The 22,074-nt window shown below is 43.5% G+C and overlaps 1 protein-coding gene across 1 annotated transcript in view; it reads left to right on the top strand.

The window, feature by feature from the left end:
• Positions 1 to 15,313, top strand: part of LOC121574735 (S-adenosylmethionine synthase-like) — a 62,642-nt gene extending 47,329 nt beyond the window's left edge. The window contains exons 5-9 of the mRNA XM_041887291.2: positions 13,376 to 13,501; positions 13,675 to 13,767; positions 14,170 to 14,352; positions 14,564 to 14,697; positions 15,024 to 15,313. Of these exons, the coding sequence (XP_041743225.1) occupies positions 13,376 to 13,501; positions 13,675 to 13,767; positions 14,170 to 14,352; positions 14,564 to 14,697; positions 15,024 to 15,126 (639 nt within the window). The 3' untranslated portion in view covers positions 15,127 to 15,313. The remainder of the gene's footprint in view (positions 1 to 13,375; positions 13,502 to 13,674; positions 13,768 to 14,169; positions 14,353 to 14,563; positions 14,698 to 15,023) is intronic.
• The last annotated feature ends 6,761 nt before the right edge of the window (positions 15,314 to 22,074 follow it).

The raw sequence follows: 22,074 nt of genomic DNA, 5'->3' as shown, positions 1-22,074 counted from the left end.
CGTGTCTTGGCTTCAGGACTGAACATAATAAAGACAAACACGTAGCAGAACATGTGATGATATCAATTAACAGTAATTTTGATCCGAATGTGCAAATTGTCCATGTTATTGGACCATAAACAGATATGGCTCATTAACCTATACGGTCCAAATAATGATGATCCATGCTTCTTTGAAAATATATATAATAATTGATCAACCCTACAAGCAATACAAGACTAAATTATTATGGTGGGAGATTATAATACGGTTTTAAATACCTCTATGGACCATAAGGAAATCACACCACAAACCTTCACCCTCATGCACTTAAGGAAATCACGAATGTCATGGATATATTGGAACTTGTGGATATATAGAGGCTTAAATATCCTGACCTATTGAGATATACTGTGGCTTGCGAAAGTATTCACCCCCCTTGGCATTTTTCCTATTTTGTTGCCTTACAACCTGGAATTACAATGGATTTTTTGGGGATTTGTATCATTTGATTTACACAACATGCCTACCACTTTGAAGATACAAAATATTTTTTCCTGTGAAACAAATAAGAAATAAGACATAAAAACAGAAAACTTGAGCGTGCATAACTATTCACCCCCCCAAAGTCAATACTTTGTAGAGCCACCTTTTGCAGCAATTACACCTGCAAGTCTCTTGGGGTATGTCTCTATAAGCTTGGCACATCTAGCCACTGGGATTTTTGCCCATTCTTCAAGGCAAAACTGCTCCAGCTCCTTCAAGTTGGATGGGTTCCGTTGATGTACAGCAATCTTTAAGTCATACCACAGATTCTCAATTGGATTGAGGTCTGGGCTTTGACTAGGCCATTCCAAGACATTTAAATGTTTCCCCTTAAACCACTCAAGTGTTGCTTTAGCAGTATGCTTAGGGTCATTGTCCTGCTGGAAGGTGAACCTCCGTCCCAGTCTCAAATATCTGGAAGACTGAAACAGGTTTCCCTCAAGAATTTCCCTGTATTTAGCGCCATCCATCATTCCTTCAATTCTGACCAGTTTCCCAGTCCCTGCCGATGAAAAACATCCCCACAGCATGATGCTGCCACCACCATGCTTCACTGTGGGGATGGTGTTCTCGGGGTGATGAGAGGTGTTGGGTTTGCGCCAGACATAGCGTTTTCCTTGATGGCAAAAAGCTCAATTTTAGTCTCATCTGAACAGAGTACCTTCTTCCATATGATTGGGGAGTCTCCCACATGGCTTTTGGCGAACACCAAACATGTTTGCTTATTTTTTTCTTTAAGCAATGGCTTTTTTCTGGCCACTCTTCCGTAAAGCCCAGCTCTGTGGAGTTTATGGCTTAAAGTGGTCCTATGGACAGATACTCCAATCTCCGCTGTGGAGCTTTGCAGCTCCTTCAGGGTTATCTTTGGTGTCTTTGTTGCCTCTCTGATTAACGTCCTCCTTGCCTGGTCCGTGAGTTTTGGTGGGTGGCCTTCTCTTGGCAGGTTTGTTGTGGTGCCATATAATTTTTTTATAACCCAACCCTGATCGGTACTTCTCCACAACTTTGTCGCTGACCTGTTTGGAGTGCTCCTTGGTCTTCATGGTGCCGCTTGCTTGGTGGTGCCCCTTGCTTAGTGGTGTTGCAGACTCAGGGGCCTTTCAGAACAGGTGTGTATATATACTGAGATCATGTGACAGATCATGTGACACTTAGATTGTACACAGGTGGACATTGTTTAACTAATTATGTGACTTCTGAAGGTAATTGGTTGCACCAGATCTTATTTAGGGTATTCATAGCAAAGGGGGTGAATACATATGCACGCACCACTTTTACGTTATTTATTTTTTTGAATCTTTTGAAACAAGTTATTTTTTTCATTTCACTTCACCAATTTGGACTATTTTGTGTATGTCAATTACATGAAATCCAAATAAAAATAAATTTAAATTACAGGTTGTAATGCAACAAAATAGGAAAAATGCCAAGGGGAGTGAATACTTTTGCAAGGCACTGTACATGGCGGAGGCTCAATCAAGCTAGTCGTCTTGACTACTTTCTTATGTCATTCTCTCTGGCACCAAAAGTTTAAAAAGTGTTGACAGGGGACAAAATGCGGTTGGACCATCAAATAATTGCAATGTATATTACTCTTACAGAATTTCCATGTGGCGAGGATATTGGAAATGTTATCAAAGCCTATCGGATGATAACTGTTTTTAACTAGGACAGAATAATTTATTACTGACTTTTTACGACATAACATAGGTACAGCAGATCCCCTTATTGTATGAGACACTTTTAAATGTGCCTTTAGAGGCCATGAAATTCAGTACTCATCTCTAAAACAAAAGCAATTTAGGTCAAAAGAGTCCATATTAACAAAGGAAATGGAAGGACTAACAGTACAGATAGATAACAATAAAAACGTTACCATAGAGGCTCAGAATGAGTTAGAGGAAAAACAAAAAGAAATGGAGGAACTTATTCAAGAAAGACCAAGTGTAATATATTATAAAAAATTAAGGGAACTGGATGGAATATGGGGATAAATGCACCAAATTCTTTTTACATCTTCAACATAGAAATGCTACCAAAAAGAATTTACTGAAACTTGTTACAAATGACAGAGTCAACCATGATTCACCAAACAATATTTTGAAAGAGGAAGTAAAGTACTTTAAGCATATGTTTTTGTTTCAGTCTCCTCCATCGCCACTAACCGAAGCTAATTGTGTGTATTTTTGTTCTATTAATCATGTAAAATTAACAACTGTACAGAAAGACTCATGTGAAGGTCAAATTACAGAGGAGGAACTTCTTGATGCAATTAAAGCCTTTAAGTCCGAGAAAACTCCAGGGCTGTATGGCATACCAGTGGAGGTATACCAAACCTTTTTTGATATACTCAGAGGACCATTATTAGCATGTGTTAACCACTCCTCTATAAATGGTAGATTATCAGACACTCAACAAGGTTATTATTACTGAAACAGGATCCAAGTGGTAAATATAAAAATTCAGTCCATTAAAAAAATTGGAGGCCTTCAGTGTTGTGATGCAAAAATTCTAGCAAAATGCATAGCGCATAGAATTAAAAAGGTATTGTCGGATATTACTAGTACTGGAAACAATAGAACAATATGAAAAATCTGGGAAACCAGGCCTGGTATTCATAGCTGACTTTGAAAAGGCTTTTGATAAAGTACGACTGGAGTTTATATATAAATGCCTGCAATATTTCAATTTTGGAGAATCTCTTATAAAATGGGTTAAAGCTATGTATAGTAACCCTAGGTGTAAAATAGTAAATAATGGCTACTTCGCAGAAAGTTTTAAACTGTCAAGAGGAGTAAAACAAGGTTGTCCACTATCGGCATATCTATTTATTATTGCCATCGAATTGTTAGGTGTTAAAATCAGATCCAACAATAATATCAAAGGGTTAGAAATCCAGGGCTTAAAAACAAAGGTGATGATTCATGTTTTCTTTAAAAATCCACAATTTGGATCCCTCCACAGCCTCATAGAGGATCTAGATACTTTTTTAACCTCTCTTGATTACAACCAAATTATGATAAATGTACTATAATACGTATTGGATCACAAAAAAATAAAACCTTTACATTACCGCATAGTTTACCTATAAAATGGTCTGACGGTGATGTGGACATACTCGGTATACATATCCCGAAAAAGAAAGAAATGATCTCACTCCAATACATTTTAATAGAAAGATAGCAAAAATAGATGAGATCTTCCTACCATGGAAAGGAAAAATCTCCCTGATTAACTCTTTAGTCATATCCCAGTTTACCTATTTGCTCATGGTCTTGCCTACTCCTAGCGGCCTGTTTTTTAAATTATAAGAGCAAAAGATATTCAATTTTATTTGGAATGGCAAGCCAGACAAAATTAAAAGGGCCTATTTATATAATGAATATGAATTCGGAGGGCAGAAATTATTAAATATTAAAGCATTAGACCTCTCACTAAAAGCGTGGGTCATACAAAAGTTGTACTTACAGTTGAAGTCGGAAGTTTACAAATACCTTAGCCAAATACATTTAAACTCAGTTTTTCACAATTCCTGACATTTAATCCTAGTAAAAATTCCCTGTCTTAGGTCAGTTAGGATCACCACTTTATTTTAAGAATGTGAAATGTCAGAATAATAGTAGAGAGAATGATTTATTTATGCTTTAATTTCTTTCATCACATTCCCAGTGGGTCAGAAGTTTACATACACTCAATTAGTATTTGGTAGCATTGCCTTTAAATTGTTTAACTTGGGTCAAACGAGTCGGGAAGCGTTCCACAAGCTTCCCACAATAAGTTGGGTAAATTTTTCCCTATTCCTCCTGACAGAGCTGGTGTAACTGAGTCAGGTTTGTAGGCCTCCTTGTACTCACACACTTTTTCAGTTCTGCCCACAAATTTTCTATAGGATTGAGGTCAGGGCTTTGTGGTGGCCACTCCAATACCTTGACTTTGTTGTCCTTAAGCCATTTTGCCACAACTTTGGAAGTATGCTTGGGGTCATTGTCCATTTGGAAGACCCATTTGCGACCAAGCTTTAACTTCCTGACTGATGTCTTGAGATGTTGCTTCAATATATCCACATAATTTTCCTTCCTCATGATGCCATCTATTTTGTGAAGTGCACCAGTCCCTCCTGCAGCAAAGCACCCCCACAGCATGATTCTGCCACCCCTGTGTCAGTGTAGCTGTAGGTGGGTGTGGTGGTGGAATCAGGCGCAGGACGCACAAAGTAAGTCCAAAAGACTTTAGTTGTTTGGCAACAAAACACAGCACGAAAACAAATGCCCTGAGGCGAGAAACTCCACACACAGGCGAAATAAAGCGGGCGCACAAAATACGTGCGACAAAATACTCCAAAAACACAGAATGGAGAGCAGCTCAACCGAGCAAACTGTACATACAAAAGCTAAGCGCACGACAGTGAAAACAATCACACACAACACTAGACAAACACAACGAGAACTTATAGGACACTAATTACACTAAACGATAACAGGTGTAACAACAATCAGACAAAAGCAAACGAACATAGAAACATGCAACGGTGGCAGCTAGTATTCGGAGACGACGAACGCCGAAGCCTGCCCGAGCAAGGAAGAGAGGCAGCCTCGGCCGAAACCGTGACAGTACCCCCCCTTGACGCGCGGCTCCAGACGTGCGCCGACTCCGGCCTCGGGGACGACCAGGAGGACGCGGAGCAGGGTGCGTCGGGTGCCCACGATGGAATTCCGTCAGGAGAGACGGGTCCAAAATGTCTCTCCTCGGCACCCAGCACCGTTCCTCCGGGCCGTACCCCTCCCACTCCACTAGATATTGGAGACCCCCCATCCGACGTCTCGAATCCAAGATGGACCGCACGGAGTACGCCGGTGCCCCCTCGATGTCCAATGGGGGCGGAGGAGTCTCCCTGATCTCACTTTCTTGGAGTGGGCCAGCTACCACCGGCCTGAGAAGAGACACATGGAACGAGGGGTTAATACTTTTATACTCAACAGGTAGTTGTAATTTGTAACACACCTCGTTCAACCTTCTCAGGACTTTAAATGGCCCTACAAACCGCCGACCCAGTTTCCGACAGGGCAGGCGGAGGGGCAGGTTTCTGGTAGAGAGCCAGACTCGATCACCAGGTGCGTACACCGGTCCCTCACTGCGGTGGAGATCGGCGCTCGCCTTATGACGACGGAGGGCCCGCTGCAGGTGGATGTGTGCAGCGTTCCATGTCTCCTCTGAGCGCCGCGCCCACTCATCCACCGCAGGAGCCTCGATCTGGCTCTGCTGCCAAGGTGCCAGAACCGGCTGGTAACCCAACACACATTGGAAAGGGGTTAGGTTAGTGGAGGAATGACGTAGGGAATTCTGGGCCATTTCGGCCCAGGGAACGTACCTTGCCCACTCCTCCTGCCGGTCCTGGCAGTATGTTCTAAGAAACCTACCCACATCCTGGTTCACGCGTTCCACCTGCCCATTACTCTCCGGGTGGTAACCCGAGGTGAGGCTCACCGAGACCCCCAACCGCTCCATAAAAGCTCTCCAGACTCTGGAGGTAAATTGGGGACCTCGATCAGACACAATATCCTCGGGTACCCCGTAGTGCCGGAACACATGGGTGAATAGTGCTTCGGCGGTTTGCAGGGCAGTAGGAAGGCCCGGCATAGGGAGCAAACAACAGGCCTTAGAAAACCGGTCCACAACGACCAGTATAGTGGTATTCCCCTGTGAAGGAGGAAGGTCAGTGAGGAAATCCACCGAGAGGTGAGACCATGGTCGTTGTGGAACGGGCAGGGGTAGTAACTTACCCCTAGGCAGATGTCTAGGCGCCTTACACTGGGCGCACACCGAGCAGGAGGAAACATAAACCCTCACATCCCTCGCCAACGTGGGCCACCAGTACTTGGCACTAAGACAGTGCACTGTCCGGCCGATACCAGGGTGTCCAGAGGAGGGTGACGTGTGAGCCCAATAGATCAATCGATCCCGAACCTCGAGCGGAACGTACTTCCGACCCTCCGGGCATTGAGGTGGACTAGGGTCGGTGCGTAACGCCCGCTCGAGTTCAGCATCGACCTCCCACACTACCGGTGCCACCAGACACGACTCCGGCAGTATGGGGAGTGGGCTCCACGGACCTCTCCTCCGTGTCATACAGCCGAGACAGTGCGTCTGCCTTACCGTTCTGTGACCCAGGGATGTACGTGATCTTAAATGTGAACCGGGTCAAAAACATATTCCACCTCGCCTGGCGAGGTTCAGCCTCCTCGCTGCCCGGATGTACTCCAGGTTACGGTGGTCCGTCAAAATGAGGAAAGGGTGTTGAGCCCCCTCAAGCCAGTGCCTCCACACCTTTAGGGCCTGTACCACGGCTAACAGCTCCCTGTCCCCCACGTCATAGTTTCGCTCCGCCGGACTGAGCTTCTTGGAATAAAAAGCACAGGGGCGGAGTTTAGGTGGCGCGCCGGACCGTTGCGACAGCACGGCTCCTATCCCGGCCTCTGACGCGTCCACCTCTACCTGAAATGGCAAAGAGGGATCCGGATGCGCCAGCACCGGAGCCGAGGTAAACAGGTCCTTCAGCCTCCCAAACGCCCTGTCCGCCTCGGCTGACCACTGCAGACGCACCGGACCCCCCTTCAAAAGAGACGTTATGGGAGCTGCCACCTGTCCAAAACCCCGGATAAACCTCCGGTAATAATTCGCAAACCCCAAAAACTGCTGCACCTCCTTCACAGTGGTTGGCGTTTGCCAATTACGCACGGCTGACACCCGGTCTACCTCCATCTTCACCCCTGGCGCAGACAACTGATAACCCAAAAAGGAGACCGACTCCTGGAAGAACAGACACTTCTCTGCCTTGACATACAGGTCGTGCTCCAACAGTCTCCGCAACACTCGGCGCACCAGGGCCACATGCTCGACTCGGGTAGGCGAGTACACGAGAATGTCATCGATGTACACGACCACCCCCTGCCCCTGCATGTCCCTGAAGATCTCATCCACGAAGGGTTGGAAAACTGAAGGAGCGTTCATCAACCCGTATGGCATGACAAGATACTCGTAATGGCCCGAGGTGGTACTAAAGGCTGTCTTCCATTCATCGCCCCCCTAATGCGCACCAAGTTGTACGCGCTCCTGAGATCTAATTTAGTGAAGAAACGCGCCCGTGCAATGACTCCGTCATGGTCGCAATCAGCGGGAGTGGATAACTGTACTTCACCGTGATCTGATTGAGACCACGGTAATCAATGCACGGGCGTAATCCTCCATCCTTTTTCTTCACAAAAAAGAAACTCGAGGACGCAGGGGAAGTGGAGGGCCGTATGTATCCTTGTCTCAGAGATTCGTCTATGTACGTCTCCATAGCTCTCTTCTCCTCCTGAGACAGAGGATACACATGGCTCCGTGGGAGCGCAGCTCCTGCCTGGAGGTCTATCGCACAATCTCCCTGCCTATGGGGAGGCAACTGCGTCGCCCTCGACTTACTGAACACAATAGCCAAATCCCCATACTCAGGGGGAACGTGCAATGCGGGCACCTGGTTTGGACTCTCCACCGAGGTAGCCCCTACGGAAACGCCTAAACATCGACCCACACACTGGGCAGACCACTCCATCAGAGCCCTCTCCTGCCACGAAATAGATGGGTTATGGGTACTCAACCAGGGCATGCCCAGCACCACCGGATACGCAGGCGAGTCGATCAGAAATAGCTGGATCATCTCCTGATGACCCCCCTGCGCACACATCCTAAGTGGCGCAGTGACCTCCCTGATCAAGCCCGCACCCAACGGAAGGCTATCTAGGGCATGAACGGGGAAGGGAACGTCAACAGGGAGAAGGGGAATCCCTAAGGCTAAGCAAAACTTCTTATCAACAAAATTCCCAGCCGCGCCTGAATCTACCAGCGCCTTATGCTGGGAATGAGGTGCTACCTGTGGAAAACGCACAGGTATACAGAAATGTGCAACAGAGAGCTCTGGGTGAGTGGGGCGCCTACTCACCTGGAAGGACTCCCCAGTGCGGGACCTGTCGTCCTCTCCCCTAGGAGGCCATCCCCAGCACCTAGCCGCGGTGTGTCCTCCCCGACCACAGTTGGTGCAGGAGATGGACCCCCCCGTAAGCCGACCCCTCCTCTCTCTAGCGCCAGCGCCCCGAGCTCCATGGGGCACGGCTCGGAGGCGCTGGAGGGTGAAATGGACGGACCCCCTCGGGGACGTCCCGCGGGTAGCTAGCAGGGTATCCAGCCTGATGGACATGTCGACCAACTGGTCGAACGAGAAGCTGGTGTCCCTACAGGCCAGCTCCCTACGGACGTCCTTGCGTAGACTACATCGGTAGTGATCGATGAGAGCCCGCTCATTCCACCCTGCATCCGCCGCTAGAGTACGGAATTCCAAGGCGAACTCCTGGGCACTCCTCTTCCCCTGCCGGAGGCAGACCAGACGCTCCCCGCCGCTTTCCCCTCCGGGGATGGTCAAACACCGCCCTGAAGCGGCGGGAGAACTTCGTCGTAGGTGATGGTGTTCGCGTCGATTCTCCTCCACTCTGCGTTGGCCCATTCCAACGCCTTCCCGGAAAGGCAGGAGATCAGGGCGGACACGCTCTCGTGTCCCGAGGGCGCCGGGTGCACGGTGGCCAGGTAAAGCTCCACCTGGAGAAGGAATCCCTGACAACCGGCCGCGGTCCCATCGTAGGCCCTCGGGAGCGAGAGCCGAACTCCTCTGGGTTCCGGAGCGGGATTGGGCTGACCTGCCGATGGTGCGGGCAGGGAGGATGGCGGTGGAGGAGTCCCTCGGGTCTCCCAGCCTCGGATGGTGGTGATCACCTCCTGCAGTGCGGACCCCATCCGCAGGATCTGGTCATTTTGTTCGCGGATCCTGTCCTCCAACGTCGCCTGTGCTGCTGCGGCTCCTGCTGACTCCATCGAGTATGGTGTGTGATTCTGTCAGTGTAGCTGTAGGTGGGTGTGGTGGTGGAATCAGGCGCAGGACGCACAAAGTAAGTCCAAAAGCCTTTAGTTGTTTGGCAACAAAACACAGCACAAAAACAAATGCCCTGAGGCGAGAAACTCCGCACACAGGCGAAATAAAGCGGGCGCACAAAATACGTGCGACAAAATACTCCAAAAACACAGAATGGAGAGCAGCTCAACCGAGCAAACTGTACATACAAAAGCTAAGCGCACAACAGTGAAAACAATCACACACAACGCTAGACAAACACAACGAGAACTTATAGGACACTAATTACACTAAACGATAACAGGTGTAACAACAATCAGACAAAAGCAAACGAACATAGAAACATGCAACGGTGGCAGCTAGTATTCCGGAGACGACGAACGCCGAAGCCTGCCCGAGCAAGGAAGAGAGGCAGCCTCGGCCGAAACCGTGACACCCCGTGCTTCACAGTTGGGATGGTGTTCTTCGGCTTGCAAGCCACCCCCTTTTTCATAACATAACGATGGTCATTATGGCCAAACAGTTCTATTTCTGTTTCATCAGACCAGAGGACATTTCTCCAAAAAGCACGATCTTTGTCCCCATGTGCAGTTGCAAACCGTAGTCTGGCTTTTTTATGGCTGTTTTGGAGCAGTGGCTTCTTCCTTGCTGAGCGGCCTTTCAGGTTATGTCGATATAGGACTCATTTTACTGTGGATATAGATACCTTTGTACCTGTTTCCTCCAGCATCTTCTCAAGGTCCTTTGCTGTTGTTCTGGGATTGATTTGCACTTTTCGCACCAAAGTATGTTCATCTCTAGGAGACAGAACGCGTCTCCTTCCTGAGCGGTATGATGGCTGCATGGTCCCATGGTGTTTATACTTGCGTACTATTGTTTGTACAGATGAACGTGGTACCTTCAGGCGTTTGGAAATTGCTCCCAAGTAGGAACCAGACTTGTGGAGGTCTACAATTTCTTTCTGAGGTCTTGCGTGATTTCTTTTGATTTTCCCATGATGTCAAGCAAAGGAGGCACTGAGTTTGAAGGTAGGCCTTGAAATACATCCACAGGTACACCTCCAATTGACTCAAATTATGTCAATTAGCCTATCAGAAGCTTCTAAAACCATGACATCATTTTCTGGAATTTTCCAAGCTGTTTAAAGGCACAGTCAACTTAGTGTATGTAAACTTCTGACCCACTGGAATTGTGATAGAGTGAATTATAAATGAAATAATCTGTCTGTAAACAATTGTTGGAAAAATTACTTGTGTCATGCACAAAGTAGATGTCCTAACCGACTTGCCAAAACTATAGTTTGTTAACAAGAAATTTGTGGAGTGGTTGAAAAACTAGTTTTAATGACTCCAACCTAAGTGTATGTAAACTTCCAACTTCAACTGTAGGTTCAGAACTTTTGTGAAACAGTACAGTTATAAATATATGGCAAATAGAAATCAAACTGGATGGACATCAGAAATAGATGGGAGAGGTTGAGGGTAGAGGAAGAACAGGACTAAAAACAAACAAAAGAAACTATTGTAAAATAGATTGTGTCCGTAAAATGTATATAGTATGTATAAGCTGGAAGTAGAAGTTGAAGTGTTGTTGTTCATTAGTTTACTCCAATTAGGGGAGGGGTGGTAGGGTTAGTGGAAAATAATACATTATACGTATGTATGTTTATGTATGTGTATATTTATATATACAGTGCCTTCGGAAAGTATTCAGACCCCTTGACTTTTTCCACATTTTGTTACGTTACATTACGCCTTATTCTAAAATAGATTTAAAAAATAATAATAATCATTGGTGGTTTCGAGTTGGAGTGATTTTTCGCATTGAGAGAGGAACTGTTGTCATTCACAATGGATGTAAAAAATATATATATATATCTGTGTAATGAAAATAAAATGTGTCTCCTTGCCTATGTAACAGACATACTTGGGAAACTGAACGAACTGAACGCAAGCATGCATGGGAAATACAAAAACATTCTATAGATGAGTGACCGAAACAGTGGATTCAGAGGAAACCATTCTTATTGGAAAGTCTTTCAAAAGTGAACCATGCCCCCTTCCCTCAGCTGTGCATGTTACTAACAGAAAACAACATCAGTAAGTGTCCCACACGAGTGATGACTGCTCACCTACAACGCTTGGAAGAGCACTTTGTTACGTTACAGCCTTATTCTAAAATGGGTTAAATGTTTTTTTGTTTTTTTTATCTACACACAATACCCCATAATGACAAAGCAAAAACTGGTTTTTAGAAAGTTTTGCAAATGTATTAAAAATAAAAAACAGAAATACCTTATTTACATAAGTCTTCAGACCCTTTGCTATGAGACTCGAAATTCAACTCAGGTGCATCCTGTTTCCATTGATAATCCTTGAGATGTTTCTACAACTTGATTGGAGTTCACCTGTGGTAAATTCAAATCATTGGACATGGACATTGGAAAGGCACACACCTGTCTATATAAGGTCCCACAGTTGACAGTGCATGTCAGAGCAAAAACCAAGTCTTGAGGTCGAAGGAATTATCCGTAGAGCTCCGAGACAGGATTGTGTCGAGGCACAGATCTGGGGAAGGATACAAAACAATTTCTGCAGCATTGAAGGTCCCCAAGAGCACAGTGGCCTCCATCATTCTTAAATGGTAGAAGTTTGGAACCACCAAGACTCTTCCTAGAGCTGGCCACCCGGCCAAACTCAGCAATCGGGGGAGAAGGGCCTTGGTCAGGGAGGTGAACAAGAACCTGATGGTCACTCTGACAGAGTTCTAGAGTTCCTCTGTGGAGATGGGAGAACCTTCCAGAAGGACAACCATCTCTGCAGCACTCCACCAATCAGGCCTTTGTGGTAGAGTGGCCAGACGGAAGCCACTCCTCAATAAAAGGCACATGACAGCCCAAGATTCTCTGGTCTGATGAAACCAAGATTGAACTCTTTGGCCTGAATGCCAAGCGTCAAGTCTGGAGGAAACCCGGCACCATCCCTACGGTGAAGCATGGTGGTGGCAGCATCATGCTGTGGGGATGTTTATTAGCAGCAGGGACTGGGAGACTAGTCAGGATCGAGGCAAAGATGAACGGATCAAAGTACAGAGAGATCCTTGATGAAAACCTGCTCCAGAGCGCTCAGGACCTCAGACTGGGGCGAAGGTTCACCTTCCAACAGGACAACGACACTAAGCACACAGTCAAGACAATACAGGAGTGGCTTCGGGACAAGTCTCTGAATGTCCTTTCCCAGCCAGAGCCCGGACTTGAACCCGATCTAACATCTCTGGAGAGACCTGAAATTAGCTGTGCAGCAACGCTCCCCATCCAACCTGACAGAGCTTGAGATTATCTGCAGAGAGGAATGGGAGAAACTCCCCGAATACAGGTGTGCCAAGCTTGTAGAGTCATACCCAAGAAGACTTGAGGCTGTAATCGCTACCAAAGGAGCTTCTACAAAGTACTGAGTAAACGGTCTGAATACTTAATTAAATGTGATATTTCTGTTTTTTAGGTTTTATAAATGTGCAACAATTTCTGAAAACCTGTTTTTGCTTTGTCATTATGGGGTATTGTGTGTAGATTGATGAAGGAAAAAATCTATTTAATCCATTTTAGAATAAGGCTGTAACGTAACAAAATGTGGAAAAGGTCAAGTGGTCTGAATACTTTACGAATGCACTGAATATATGTGTATGTATGTGAATATTTATTTATAAAAAAATATATGGGGGATTGGAAACTATGCAGACAATTACATTGATGGAAGCTACAATCTATCTGCAATATTAAAGCTGATCTACCCCCTAAAAATTTAAACAAACAAAAAACATGTAGCAGAACAAATATGATAACATATCTCATCTCATCCCCTGTTTTCCCCCCTCCATCCCTCCCTCTCATCGCTATCTCCTCTTCTTCATCAGGTGACAGTACACTATCAGCAGGAGAACGGGGCAGTGATCCCTATGAGGGTCCACACCGTGGTCATCTCTGTTCAACACGATGACTTCATCGGCCTGGAGGAACAGAAGACGGTGCTCAAGGAGAAGGTACGTACTAGGTGCTACGACTAGGAAGTTAATTGAAATTCCAATTCAAGGATATTTTCTATACTTGGCCAAAGTATCTGTATGTGTGGCTCTGGTAGTGGATGCAATGTAAAGTACTTTAATGCATATTGAAAGGCTCCATAAAAATGATCTACATCATTCCCTCCTATCAGGTGATCAAGGCAGTAGTTCCAGCTAAGTACCTGGATGATAAGACCATCTACCATCTGCAGCCCAGTGGACGCTTCGTCATCGGAGGACCCCAGGTGAATGTCATAACCGAAATGGGTGCAATCACGCATGTAAACAGACACAAGTTCACTTATAATATAATAATAACATGCCATTTAGCAGACGCTTTTATCCAAAGCGACTTACAGTCATATATATATTTTTTTTGTGTGTATGGGTGGTCCCGGGGATCGAACCCACTACCTTGGCGTTACAAGCGCCGTGCTCTACCAGCTGAGCTACAGAGGACCACACTTACCTCACCTGCATACACACACACAGCTCATTCTTTAAAGACCAAAGGATGTTGTGCAAGATCAAACCTCAAAACAAACATTACATTTACATTTTCGTCATTTAGCAGACGCGCTTATCCAGAGCGACTTACAAATTGGATAAACATAATATAAACTCCTGCTATCTTCTTCCTCCGCCAGGGTGATGCTGGAGTGACGGGTAGGAAGATCATCGTTGATACGTACGGAGGCTGGGGGGCCCACGGTGGTGGAGCTTTCTCTGGTAAAGACTTCTCCAAGGTGGACCGCTCGGCTGCCTATGCTGCCCGCTGGGTGGCCAAGTCCCTGGTCATGGCCAAACTGTGCAGGAGGGTGCTGGTTCAGGTGAGGTCTTATCATGGTTCTCCTGGTTTTCCTAGTTCTCCTCCTCAATAAAATAGCAACCAAATACATCAGTTCTCCTGACAGAGCTGACATCAGCTTATGACTTTTGACTTTATGTTCTCATGATTGTCACTACCGTTGTAGGTTTTATCAGTGGTTGTCTCAAAATGTTGACATGAGCATTGAGGGCATTCTGTCTGTGTGACTGTAGGTATCCTACGCCATCGGAGTGGCCCACCCTCTGTCCATCTCCGTGTTCACCTACGGCTCGTCACAGAAGTCTGAGAGAGAGCTGCTGCATATCGTCAACAAGAACTTTGACCTACGACCTGGTGTCATCGTCAGGTAAACACCTCACCTCTGCAGTCACACCATCTTGACGTCATCAAAGGAAAACTGTTGTTTGTAACACATAGATAATCTCACACAACAATGACTTAACCATAGAGGTCTATATCAGGTTTAAGGTCAATTTTTGTTCGTATTATCAATTAAAGAACCCGTCTCGAGAGCTGCAAACCCCTCTAAAGTTTCAGGTCACTCAGTTCATGTAAGTCATGCTTATCTTGTCATTGAGAGATTTGTGTGGACATTTACGTTACAGAAGAGGTGGTAGTGTACATTTGTGTATCAAATGCTGTTACAGGTGTGTTTTATCTCTCTCTCCACAGGGAACTGAACCTGAAGAGGCCAATCTACCAGAACACAGCGTGCTACGGCCACTTTGGCCGGAGTGAGTTCACCTGGGAAGTCCCTAAGGAGCTCACCTACTAAACATCCTCTGCTGGTGGTCAAATATATAATGAGCTGATCTGGAGATAGAAAACAGGCCCCCTCTACAGGCTCAAACCACAAATGGTTCTGCTTTTTCATTGGCTAGTGTTGAGGTTAAAGGGATACTTCGGGATTTTGGCAACGAGGCCCTTTATCTACTTCCGCAGAGTCAGATGAACTTGATAATGCTAGCAAATACCCATAGACTTCCAGTCATTGCGCTAACGCTAGTTAGCATTGGCTCGTGAAACTACCTCTAACTTCCTTCATAATGGACACAGAGACATAAAAAATGGTATCCACTAGTTCATCTGACTCTGGGGAAGTAGATAAATTGCCTCATTGCCAAAATCCCGAAGTATCCCTTTACGTTTTAGGGTTTGTGTTTATGATTAGGGTTAAAGGTTCTCCCAATCATTAATGTTGTTGTAGCCCATAGAGTGGGATTTGTTTGTTTATTCTTCTTGTCTTGAATGAGAGATCAGCGACATAGAGGGGTATCTCTCTTCTCCCTCCCCCTCTCTCTCCTCTCTCTTTTTCTATGCCACCAAACATCTCAGTCAATAGAGAGGATAAACTCACTGTGATTTTATTCAGACAATCCACACATTTTCATTGAGATAAATGGTGTCCTTTGTATAGTGGCTCACCTACATTATGTGCCTTAGTATCAAAACAATGATGCGTTAGAAGTATTACATGTGCAGAAGTATTCACACACACTCACTCTGGCCATGAGTGATTCCACGATCACTTCTGCTATTAAAGAATGAAACAAACAAACAAACAAAACCAACCAAATAATAATCAATAAAGTTAAATATTGAAAAAACATATAAAGCAGAGCATTTAGCCTCAAAACTGTGAATATACTGTATAGCAATATATCCCCTCCACTCTGTCCATATCACTTCAAGATGGTGCTATGAATCCTGTATTTGTATTCATCCATAATCTAAGGGGAAGATAGTGCCTTCGGAAAGTATTCAGAACCCTTGACTTTTTCCACATTTTGTTACGTTACAGCCTTATTCTAAAATGTATTAAATAACTTTTTTTCCTCATCAATCTACACACAATACCCCATAATGACAAAGCAAAAACAGGTTTTTAGGAATGTTTGCTAATTTATAAAAAATAAAAAACGGAGATATCACAGGTTTCCTCCCGACGTGACGCTTGGCATTCAGGCCAAAGAGTTCAGTCTTGGTTACATCAGACCAGATAATCTTGTTTCTCATGGTCTGAGAGTCTTTAGGTGCCTTTTGGCAAACTCCAAGCCGGCTGTCATGTACCTTTTACTGAGGAGTGGCTTTCGTCTGGCCACTCTACCATAAAGGCTTGATTGGTGGAGTGCTGCAGAGATGGTTGTCCTTCTGGAAAGTTCTCCCATCTCATCAGAGGAACTCTAGAGCTCTGTCAAAGTGACCATCGGGTTCTTGGTCACCTCCCTGACCAAGGCCCTTCACCCCGATTGCTCAGTTTGGCCAGGCGGCCAAAGAGTCTTGGTGGTTCCAAACTTCTTCCATTTAAGAATGATGGAGGCCACTGTGTTCTTGGGGACCTCCAATGCTGCAGAAATTTTTTGGTACCCTTCCCCAGATCTGTGCCTCGACACAATCCTGTCTCGGAGCTCTACGGACAATTCCTTCGACCTCATGGCTTGAATTTTGATCTGACATGCACTGTCAACTGTGGGACCTTATATAGACAGGTGTGTGCCTTTCCAAATCATGTCCAATGAATTGAATTTACCACAGGTGGACTCCAATCAATTTGTAGAAACATCTCAAGGATAATCAATGGAAACAGGATGCACCTGAGCTCAATTTCGAGTCTCAAAGGGTCTGAATACTTATGTAAATAAGGTATTTCTGTTTTTTATTTTTAATACATTTGCAGAACTTTCTAAAAAAATGGTTTCGCTTTGTCATTATGGGGTATTGTGTGTATGAGATTATTCTTTTTTTAAATCCATTTTACAATAAGGCTGTAACATAACAACATTTGGAAAAAGTCAATGGGTCTGAATACTTTCCGAAGGCACTGTATCTGCAGGTTCCATCCACAACCTTCAATCAACCAAAGTATATTTATCTTTTATTAATAGGGTCTTTCAATCCCATCTAATATTAGAAGGGAGATCACCCTCTAACGTGGGTTTCGGCCGCAGTTACAACAATTTTCTTTGCTATGTATCAAACTGGTTTATATTATATGTAGATCAAATCCACATGAAAGTCTTAATTTTGTAATTATTATCATCGATGCAGCAGGATTATTATTTTTATTTTTTACAGTGCATTACTACTACTACTACGACGACACAACAGCAACGACAACAACACCAATAACAACAACAGGTGTATAGTCAGATGACACAGGTCTCTTATACCAGGGAGGTTCCGGGCGGTATACTGTACCTCTTATCAGTGTGTTACAGTTGACCAAATGTAGCAGTAGAAATAGGTTTGCAAAATAAGGCTTCAAAACCCATTTATAAGGCATCATAATGATGCTTTATAACTGTTTATAAGGCCTTATAATGCTATATGATGCATCTATTAACCCCTGCTCAGTCCTGTTTGATTATGCTATTTGTATCTTCATCTGTAGAGCTGCTGCTGGGATCTATCTCACTGTAAACAATATTAGCGGCCTTGAATGAATTAACTGTTCTCATCTCAACTCTGATGGCCGATAGTAGATAAGGTTTGATGTATTTCATTTTTTGACTTGATTGTGAGTTAATTGATTATTTTTCTATGAATAGATTATGAATAGATTGCCAAACTGCATGCTGCCAACAGTAGGCATATTATTTTGTGGACCATAGATGTCTTAATGTTTCTACATTTGTACAATTTGACATGCCTGAGATGATGCTGTCTGAGAATAATAACGTTGAGCTTGCCAAAAAAACATGACAAAAGTATTTTAAGGTGATGACATAATGTCCTTCTTTCCTCAGAGTTTCAAACCACTTGTGTATTTTTTCTTTCATCCATTTTCCAAAATGTTTCTAACCATCTCTGGGACATTCACTTAAGTCTTATTTGCTTGCAGCTGCTTGTCTGTCTCTCTGTCAGTATAAATGTATTTTGTATAGACTCTTGTCTGTTTACATTATAAGTCTTACTCTGAGTTTCTGGGCGCTGTATTTTCTTTAAGGACCTAGTAGGGGAATAGTGTATAAAACAAAGTCTTCCAAAACGTTTCAGGATGCTGGTTTTGTCAAACAATAATTAAAGAACCCGAGAAATACCTGCACATAGTTAAAAACCATCCTGAGGTGTTTCATTTTTATCAACATAAAGGAAATGAAACACTTTGGGTGTTCTAGTAGCAGTGTGTGGGTGTTTCTGCCCTTGTTTCCCTTCTCCTGCTGAGTCATTAACCATGATGACCCAGGGCTTTAGCCTTCTGATGTATTCAGCAAACACTGAACTGATTTAGCTATTATCTCTTCCTAACTGTGTCCCAAACCTTGTTGTCCCCCCCACCCTCTCTACCTAGTAGCTACTGTATGCTGTTCTACCCTCTGTACCTGGTAGCTGGGTCATTCCACGAAACAAGTGCCTTTTGCGTTTAAGTAGGAATTGTGCACAAATATTGAATTTTAAAAGCCTGTTATATAGACCACATGGAAAATTCAATAAATCAGTGTTTTAATGTGGATAATGACTTGCTAAAGTACCACAATTTAGCATTTTGACATGTCCCTCTGTGCATCCTCTGTGAGGAAGATTTTAACCCACTTAATGTCGCCAAGCCCTAGTTATTTGGTTGCTATGATAAAATGTTTTCTGAAGATTATTATTATTATTTCATGTGATTAGTGATTCATTTTAAGGTAAAAACAACAACAACCTGTCCCTCATTTTGAGGTCAACCCAGTTACATGAACTGAACTCTCATTTTAATATGGTGAAACTATTCCTTTTAAATAATTATTTCAAAAGAAACATTGAATATAATAGTCAAATCATAGTATAAAAGCAGGTGAGCTGGTTCTACTTTTTTTGCCATTTTCTGGTGTTTTGTGGTGGAAAACTGAGCGGGTCGAGCATAACACGTCAACCATGTTACCCTACCCATAGCATAGCTACTCAGGCAAGAAATGTTTTCACAATGTATTTTTTTGGGGGGGAAGCTTGCATTCAATTGCCCCTCCCTGTTGCACACAACAAGCTTCCATTCCCCCTGTCCCAAGGGGATTAATGGCTGATTTAAGATGAAATCGTCAACACTGTTACTTTATTTGGCACTTAATATGCACTTACTATAGTATATTTTCTATTTAACCTCTTGAGATGGTATAACATGTTTTTTATTAAGTTGAACAAGTGCTCTTTATGGCAGAATGTTAAAATTAGGTGAAATAATACAGATCGTTTTTCTCACCAAATTACAGTACTCATAATGACCCTAATTGGTGGAATGCTGTTCTACCCTCTGTACCTAATAGATAATGTATGCTGTTCTTTCTTCCCCCCACACCCTGCACCCAACTCTACACAAAGTCAAAACAGTTGGTGGAGAAACCTAAACAAGTAAATAAGTGTTGACAATAAAAAATATTTAAAACATAGAAAGCTGTATATAGAGCATTTGTTTGGGTGGTTATGAATGGTGTTTTTGGTTTTATCATATCCAGAGTCCTCAGGGACTTGGTATTTAAGGTGTATATGTATCACTATTAAAGTTAATATATTCATGTTGAACATAACTTATTTTCATAATTTCAAGACATCTTATTCCAGTGAAATTGGAATTAGCAATGAATTCCTTGTGGAAAGGTGGTGAGAGAGGAGGGTGAGTAAAATAAGATAAAGATGTTAAGATATTACTTTATTGATCCCCAAGGGGGACATTTGTAAGAGATGGGGGACAAGAACACTGAATGATGAAATACAATTAAACATATATTTCTTTGGTTTCATCAAAATAAAGGCACATACAGGTAAATATATGGTTCTGCATAGAACATAGAACCAATGGAACCAGGGCAAGTGACCAATCAGGTCAGATATGGACAGAGCCAATGGCACTTTGACATAGAAATGTAAAATCAACCCACTGGTCAAAACAAGTTCTCTAAAACACAATTGAATATACAAAAAATATCCCAACAAACACAATTTATTTTAAGAAGTGAAAAAAAAGTTTCATTAAGTCACTGATTGTGAACAGCTGGTGATGTAACAGATTCCTGAGAGGTAAATGTTTGAAGGTACATCAGTAAATAGAGACAGAACATTGACAAGGGTCATGTTCATTAAGGCATGCAACGGAAAACGTTTTAGGTTTCGCAATTAACAGCGAAAATTCACGTTTTTCATTAAACAGGTAGTCCAGTTCGTCCATCCCGGTTTCTGTCCTTATACTTCCGTTTGCTGCCTAATGAATATGACCCATTTACTCAGCGTAGACAACCACCTCTGGTCTCTTGGCCGTCCCACCCATACGGGAGGTCAGCTCCCGTTCAGCCCAGTCAAAGCTCTTCTCTGTCCTGGCGGAACCATCTTCCCCCTGTCCATCTTCCGAAAACATCTGAAACCGTACCTCTTCAAATAGTATCTTAAATAAGACATCTGGCTCCCCCCACCAAAAAAAAATAAACATATTGCAATTGACTTTTCCTACTGGCACTGACTTTGCTGATAACTTATTTATTGAGGAAAAATGTACTTACTACGACTGTGATACATGGTTGTCTCACCTAGCTATCTTAGATGAATGCACTAACTGTAAGTGAGTCGCTCTGGATAAGAGCGTCTGCGAAATGTCTAAAATGTAAATGTAACCATAGATACAGATCTGGGATCAGCTTACCCTCGCCAAATCCTAACCATAACCATTAGGGAAGAAATATGCAAACTGATCATGGATCAGTGTCTAGGTGAAAACTTTATCCTACTTCTTGAAGCTTTGATATGATTTGATGTTTGGTACAGTAAGTCAATACTGGGTCAATTATATTTCTTAAGACAGTTTCAACAAAAGCACATTTAAAGGCCGCTTAAAAACTGAGGCAGGTATATGTAGTGATATTAGTGCCAACAGGAATTGAATCATTTTTCTTGACACAAATATCATTCCATACAGACATATGATTAGCTTTATGTTGTGGATTGGTTGGCACAGCGTTCTGTCAGAATACATAGGCCTTATATACCTACTTATCCAACAGATTGGTAAAACAGATAATAAACCCTTTTCCAGTACACCACATACTGACATCACGCACAGATGCGCGCGACTCTTGGCGGCAGTAAGAAAGCCATCGCCATCTGCACCCATTCAACATAGCCTAAATTCACGTTTCTATTACATCCAAACAAAATAACTTTTTTGGGTTCTCATACGCTTACAATGTTTGGATTCTTGCTTGAACAGTCACTAAGATTATATTTGGTTGTGCAAAAGCTAGCCAAAGAGCCATTTTACTGGTTGAAGTTGAAGTGTTTTTTAAGTATAATGTAGTTGATTTGTGATAATGACACAAACATTATTTTAAGCAGGCCATTCATACAAGCCTTAAAATCCAATTATAATCCAATAGTGTGACATGCACTCATAAGCAACATGTAAATAGAGTCTTTTTTTGATGGCGTTCTATAAGAACTCCCCCGTGTTCTGCCACCAACTTGCACGCAATGCCCTCATGTGGCAATGTTTGCAAACACAGAAAGGGGTAGAACAGCATAGAGCTCTGTGCAATAACCTGTGTCTCCACTAGGAGGGACTAATGGACCACTTTTTCCCTCCACAAACACCATTGTCTACTATTGGGTTTCTATTAGATTAACTTCATCAGTCAGTCATCAATCCAATTTGCTCAGATTCACGTTCAAGCCGTTGTGATGGCTGAGGGTGAATGTGAAACGCTTGTGAATGGAACTACAGTCTCTACATGTCTTTCTGCAATCCACAGACACTGAAGCT

The sequence above is a fragment of the Coregonus clupeaformis genome, chromosome 1, assembly GCF_020615455.1.
Source record: "Coregonus clupeaformis isolate EN_2021a chromosome 1, ASM2061545v1, whole genome shotgun sequence".
NCBI classification, from domain to species: Eukaryota; Metazoa; Chordata; class Actinopteri; order Salmoniformes; family Salmonidae; genus Coregonus; species Coregonus clupeaformis.
The sequence above is the reverse complement of the archived record's forward strand: the minus strand, read 5'-3'. Positions and strand labels throughout refer to the sequence as shown.